This window comes from Myotis lucifugus, unplaced genomic scaffold (assembly GCF_000147115.1).
Source record: "Myotis lucifugus unplaced genomic scaffold, Myoluc2.0 scaffold_8882, whole genome shotgun sequence".
Classification (NCBI taxonomy): Eukaryota; Metazoa; Chordata; class Mammalia; order Chiroptera; family Vespertilionidae; genus Myotis; species Myotis lucifugus.
In genome coordinates, this window is record NW_005879930.1 from 1 (window position 1) to 6,666 (window position 6,666).

A 6,666-nucleotide genomic window follows, 5' to 3' on the forward strand; every position below is an offset into this window, starting at 1 on the left:
GGCTGTGGGCTGACCCGGCTCCGGCACAGCCTCCACTGCTCTCCCGGTTCCCCTGCGCTACCCGGTTCCCCTGCGCCACCCGAGCCACTGCCGAGGGGAGGCCCGGGCGGGTGGAGGGCAGGCAGGGTGCGGGGCAGCTCAGTGCGGGCTGGCAGGCGGGCGGGTGGTCCTTCCCCAGCTGGAACCTGACTCGGTGGTAGGTGCCGGAGCACGTCCTTTCTCTCGCCCCAGCGACGCTCAGTGCCGCCCATGGAGCTGCAGCGTCACTCTGTCTCCATCTGGGGCAGATGCCAGGCCACATGCTGGGTGTCAGCCAGGAGTATCCAGGCCACCCAGGCCCCTCCTGCCATCCCCACCCGCCCCTGCAGCCGCCTCACCTTCCGAGGAAGGCAGGGGCTTCTCAGGGCTTTTTTTCCTTCTTTTTAATTTACTACGTTGAATAGACTTTTTTAGAGCAGTTTTAGGTTTACAGAATATTGGTCAGGAAGTGGCAGGTGCTGGCACACAGTTCCCAACGACTAAGTCATTGCTTTAGCGCTACGTGGAGGCGATAGTGATCTGTTACAATTGATGAACCAGTAGTGACTTGTTACGATTGATGAGCCGATGGTGATCTGCTACAATTGATGAGGCGACAGGCAGTGGTGGGATCAGAGACCTGTCTCCCAGGGAAGCTGACAGAACTCCGTGCTAGGATTCATCACACTGAGTGTCTCCGCTGTGTTCCCTTCCAGTCGCTGCCGTCTGGACACATGCAAGGAACGTTTGAACAGGCCAATAAAGAAGAAAACAGAGACAAGAACAGATACCCCAACATCCTTCCCAGTAAGATTTTACTGTTTTTGCATGGTCGGTGGTGTTCTGACTAAACTCCGAATCCCCTGCAGCTCGCGGTGACGGTGCGTGTCGCTCTGAGTGACGTGATGATCCAGGTGCTGAGAGATCAGAGCCCGTGACAGCGCAGCTGCTGGGAGCTCGCACCTGGCCTCCAGGCACCGGGCCTCCGGGCACCTGTGCATGGGCCACCCGGGCACAGGCAGCCTGCGTGGACGAGGGTCTGGCCGCGGAGCCTGTGCTGAATGAGACCTGGGCTGCCCAGGGCCTAGAGGGGGCCGCCTGCACTGGCAGGCAGGGCCCCACCTGCTGGATCAGATCCTGAGCCCCAGCCACGGCGGCGGGTGGCCCCGTGCACCTCCCGCTGTTGCACTCAGCTCTTGGCCACCAGCAGCAAGTCCCCTGGACCAAGGGCCAAAAGGACAAACGAGAAACACATAGGGCTCTGGCAGTGTTGTGGGAAGGCTCCCAGTAAACCCGGTTTCCACCCGACAGCTAGGGACCGACAGCTAGGGACCGCCACCGGCTAGAGAGTGTGGGCTCCAGGAGGTGCAGGGCAGGGGGGGTCACACATCTGTGCAGAGGCATCAATGGCTGGGCCGTGCCCCTGGGTGACCTTCACAGCCAGCCTCGCTGCCAAGACAAACCCCACAGTCACACCCCCACACACATACCCCACATACACACTCCACTCACGCAGAACACTCCCGGCCAGCCCCCTCTGGACTCTGCTTGCACCGTAGGCCGGAACCTCCCAGGCAGGTGGCCCGTCAGCCCAGGTCTGTGTGGGTCCTGCTTACCTTCCTCTCTGGGGCGGACCTGAAGGCTGAGATTGGGGTCTGTGGTTCCAAACCCCAGATCCAAATGCCCACTTGTCCAGAGATGCAGTAGTCCTCTCCTCGGAAAGCCTGGTAGGGTCACCCCAGAAGTTCTCCTAAGTACACCTACATGTGCCAATACTGGGGCCCAGAGAACACGCTGTCACATGGTAGGGTCCGCACATTCTGCCGTCCTGTTTCTGTGTGGTGGTGGGCAGGCCCACGCTGGCCACTGAGATCTTTCCCACATCTGGTCCCTCTGTGGTCACCGTGGGAGCCCGGGTCTGTCCTTTGCAGAGTTTAATACTGTAGCTGGGACGACTCTGCAGAGTCTGATACTGTAGCTGGGAGGACTCTGCGGGGTCTGATACGGTAGCTGGGAGGACTCTGCGGGGTCTGAGACTGTAGCTGGGAGGACTCTGCAGGGTCTGAGACTGTAGCTGGGAGGACTCTGCAGGGTCTGAGACTGTAGCTGGGAGGACTCTGCAGGGTCTGAGACTGTAGCTGGGAGGACTGCTGGGTCTGATACTGTAGCTGGGAGGACTCTTCAGAGTCTGATACTGTGGCTGGGAGGACTCTGTAGGGTCTGATACAGTAGCTGGGAGGACTCTGCGGGGTCTGATACTGTAGCTGGGAGGACTCTGCAGAGTCTGAGACTGTAGCTGGGAGGACTCTGCAGAGTCTGAGACTGTAGCTGGGAGGACTCTGCAGAGTCTGAGACTGTAGCTGGGAGGACTCTGCAGAGTCGGATACTGTAGCTGGGAGGACTCTGTAGGGTCTGATACAGTAGCTGGGAGGACTCTGCAGAGTCTGATACAGTAGCTGGGAGGACTCTGCAGAGTCTGAGATTGTGGCTGGGAGGACTCTGCAGGGTCTGATACAGTAGCTGGGAGGACTCTGCGGGGTCTGAGACTGTAGCTGGGAGGACTCTGCGGGGTCTGATACGGTAGATGGCAGATGTGATTTCCTTCTCCTGATATCATGTGTTTTTTTAAAACAGATGATCATTCCCGGGTGATTTTGAGCCAAGTGGACGGAACGCCCTGTTCGGACTACATTAATGCTTCATACATAGACGTAAGTCCTCCATGTCCCTGTCCCCGGCCCAGCACCACCACCTGGGGCTCTGAGTCACCGGTGGGTGCTTTCTTCTGGGTCTGGGAACATAAACTGTCACAACTTCCGGGCAGTGTGGCCTCAGCACAGAGAGCATGGGAGCATCCACACCTTTCGAATTAGTATCTGTGCTTCATTTTTAAGAAACATAGGTCCCGGCCTGGCCGGTGTGGCTCAGTGGATAGAGTGTCGGCCTGCAGACCAAAGGGTCCCAGGTTTGATTCCGGTCAAGGGCATGTACCTTGGTTGCAGGCTCCTCTCTGGCCTGGGGCCTGGTCAGGGTTCGTGCAGGAGGCAACCAATTGATGTGTTTTTCTCACATCGACGTTTCTCTCTGTCTTTCCCACTCTTCCACTCTCTCTAAAAATCAATGGAAAAATATCCTCGGGTGAGGATTAACAACAAGAAAAAGAAAAAAAGAACAAAAAAGAAACATAGATACCAAGGGTGTTCATTAAGGCTTTGTTTATATAACTGATAAAATAGAGCAGGAGGGACTGGTTAAATAAATGATGGTAAAGCCACACACAATGGATTATTATGAATCTATTTTCATTGAACCTTAAAAGATCATTTAATATAAGTTATAAAATTGTCATAAGAATACAATATAAGAGAATTTATATGCATAAACCAATTAAATATATATATATATCTGTGTCTACCCATGTGTGTGTCTTGAAAGGTATTCCCAGAAAATAAAGACTAGAGAGGGACATACAAAGATAATTTTGAGACATTATAAATCTGATTTTATGTTTCTAGGGTTACAAGGAGAAGAATAAATTCATAGCAGCTCAAGGTAAGCTTGTTATTGTTACTCTCTCATCACACACACACTCACACTCACACACACACTCACACTCACACTCACACTCACACACCACATCCGGGTGCGATATTGAAACCAAAACACTGAGTGGCCACAAACCACTTGGACCCCTAGCTGCAGACCAGCTCTCATTTTGATAGGTGACTGCCTGTGACTATCACCTGCCCGGATCCAGGGATTCCGCCCCCTGAGGAGTTCCCAGCTCCAGAGGGGAGCGGGGAGTGTGGAGGGATGGAATGGGCAGGCGGGGACCTGCTGGCCCCTCCCAGCCCCACGGGTTCTGGAATTCTGTCGGGTGTGAACTGGATCCACCAGCCCTTTTGTGCCTCAGAGAATCGGGGGAGCAGCCATCCGGGGGCCAGGCAGTGCCTGGGGCTGGGGCCCACCGGACCTCTGTCTTGCCTGACTTTGGGATCCTCCTCCACATGCAGGCCCTAAGCAGGAAACAGTTAATGACTTCTGGAGGATGATCTGGGAGCAGAAGTCTGCGACCATCGTCATGTTGACGAACCTGAAAGAAAGGAAAGAGGTGAGCCCGGCCTCTGATAAGGAATACTTTCTTTTTGCTGCTGTTGGCGGGGGTGGGGGGGTGGGGGGGTGGTGGTACCACTTCCTCTTCCTGTTTCTCTCCCTTCTCACTGCAGAAGGAAATTAAAAAAGCGCCCCCTGGCTCACAGCATCTTTATCTTGAAATAAATACTCTGTTCCCAGTAGCTGTGGATGTAGGAAATGTCCAGCCCTGTAGAGAATTCCTATGAGCGCATCTGACCCAAACTGATGCCCGTTGCCAGGAAGCGAAACCTCCATGGACTGAGAAATGCTCCTGAGAAGGGCAGCTCCGCAGCTTGTCGCATACATTAGTCAAAGGAGGGGCTTAAGGGGGGTCCGTGAAATCCACTGGTGGTAGATTCAGGGCGCGGGAGAAAGCAACTCGGGAAAACCTCTGGGGTTAAATACAAAGTAAGATGGAGAGACACACACGTCGTTCACATTGCTGGGTATAGGATGGTTAGTAGCCCGGCCGGCGTGGCTCAGTGGTTGAGCATTGACCTATGAACCAGGAGGTCACGGTTAGGTTGCCGGTCAGGACACATGCCCGGGTTGTGGGCTAGATCCCCAGTGGGGGACGTGCAAGAGGCAGCTGATCGATGATTCTCATCATTGATGTTTCGAGGTCTCCCTCTCCCTTTGTCTCTCTGAAGTAATAATAATAATAATAAGAAACATTTACAGCACATAGAGATGGTATTCAGGGGACCAGGTAACCGTGAGGGGCTCTGTGGTCTCTGCTCTGGTGGGAGGTTGTGCCCTGGGGGGTCTGGGAAAGGGATCACTGGACCTTCCAAAGGTTTGTTATATTAGATGCAAAAAGACAATAGACAGGCTCAGTTCAGGGTAAACACTGACCGTTGTCCAGGAAGCTGCCTGCCTGGGATGTGACTGCCCACCATGGCCCGCGTTTCGGTGGCAATTTTATGTTGGTCCCACCTGGTCACTTTCCGAGTTTGTGGGGTCCTGCAGGCTGGCCTCTCCGAGCCGGCGGGGTTAGTCTGTGGCCTGTTCCTCCACGTAGCTCGCTGTCCTAGACGACGATGCTAAATGTGAGGGTTTTCTTTTTCCGCCAGGGTCCTCCCCGGCCGGCAGGGCAGCTCTAACTCCCTGATGGGGGCAGGGGGTTTTAGCATTTTGATTTTCATTCTGTTGCTCATGTCATGTGTGGGCCTCACACTAAAGCAAAAATGACCTCCTGCTTATTAGCCAGACTAGAGAAACGCATTTGAAGATCAAGATATGTATTTGTTGTTGTTGTTAATCCTCACCCAGGGATATTTTTCCATTGGTTTTTAGAGAGAGATTGGAAGGGAGAGGGAGAGACAGAGAGAAACATGGATGTGAGCCAAATTGGCGAGGGCAAGACATATGGAATGAATGCTGAGTCATCATTCTAACATACGTAATTAGCTGTTTCTAATTCAAAAAGTAATGTGCATTATAAGAACTCAAAGCCTCCTTAAAGACTTAAGTTAAATGAGCCCTAGCCAGTGTGCTCAGTGGATAGAGCACCAGTCTGCAGACTGAAGAGCCCCAGGTTCAGTTTTAGTCAAGGGCACGGGCCTCGCTTGGAGGCTCAGTCCCTGCCCTGCTTGGGTGTGTGTGGGAAGCAACCAATCCATGTGTCTCTCTCACATGGACGTTTCTCTCTCTGTGTCTCTCCCTCTCCCTTCCACTCTCTCTAAATAGCAATGGAAAAATATCCTCAGGTGAGGATTAACCAAAAAAATAATAATAATGATGACAATTAATTTAAACAGATTCCTTCCTTACGTGTGGCAAATGCCAGCTCATGCCTCCCGGACATGCCACCCAGTGCAGGGTTGTGTGCAGTGACCCGGCCGCAGATCGGCCTCCTGCAGCTTATTCCACCGGGAGGGCTGGCACCAAACAGAAAGCAACAAATGGAGACGGTCAGGAGGTGGCATAAAGCATAATGGGGCGTGAAGGGGACAGTGGTGCCTGAGGGCCTGGCCAGGCTGGGCCTGTACATCCCACATACCAGGGTGCAGAAATGCAGGCCAGCTTCACGGCTCCCAGCCTCTCTGTAGCCAGCGGGTGGGTCAGTTGCAGACCCTGTGGGGAAGCCAGCTGATTAGTTCCTGGCAGAAAGGCGGGAGGGGGGGGGGTGAAGTGGAACAGCCCCTGGGGGCGAGGCCAGGACACCAGCACAGCTCACCTGGGGGTGGTGCTGGTGCTGGAGGGAGTTTTACCAACTCCAGCCAGAGAAACAGCCACAGCAGGCAGCATGTTTGGGGAACCAGGAGCCACCTCCCGCCCCCGCCCCCCAGTGGCCACGCCGGGCAGGGCGGCTAGAAACGCATCCAGGAGCCCGGCTTGGGGCACGCCGGCCAGCTGAGGGCCGACAGGGGCTTGTCTTGTAGGAAGTGAACTCACTTCCAGAATGGAGGCGGCGTTGGGAGCTGGAGGGAGACTTGTTGGAGGAGGGGAAACCTTCTAGCATATTCTAGCCTGAGGGCCACAGCAAAGGTGGCGGAAGCAGTGGAAAGGAAG

At 54.4% G+C, this 6,666-nt stretch overlaps 1 protein-coding gene across 1 annotated transcript; it reads left to right on the top strand.

The window, feature by feature from the left end:
- Positions 1 to 668: 668 nt before the first annotated feature.
- On the top strand, positions 669 to 4,181 carry LOC106696096 (receptor-type tyrosine-protein phosphatase epsilon-like; the record flags this gene model as incomplete). The annotated part of the gene is made up of 4 exons (XM_014451188.2): positions 669 to 825; positions 2,653 to 2,729; positions 3,534 to 3,570; positions 4,032 to 4,181. Coding segments are annotated over exons 1-4 (337 nt in total), but the record flags the coding sequence as incomplete, so codon positions are not given.
- Between the last annotated feature and the right edge of the window lie 2,485 nt (positions 4,182 to 6,666).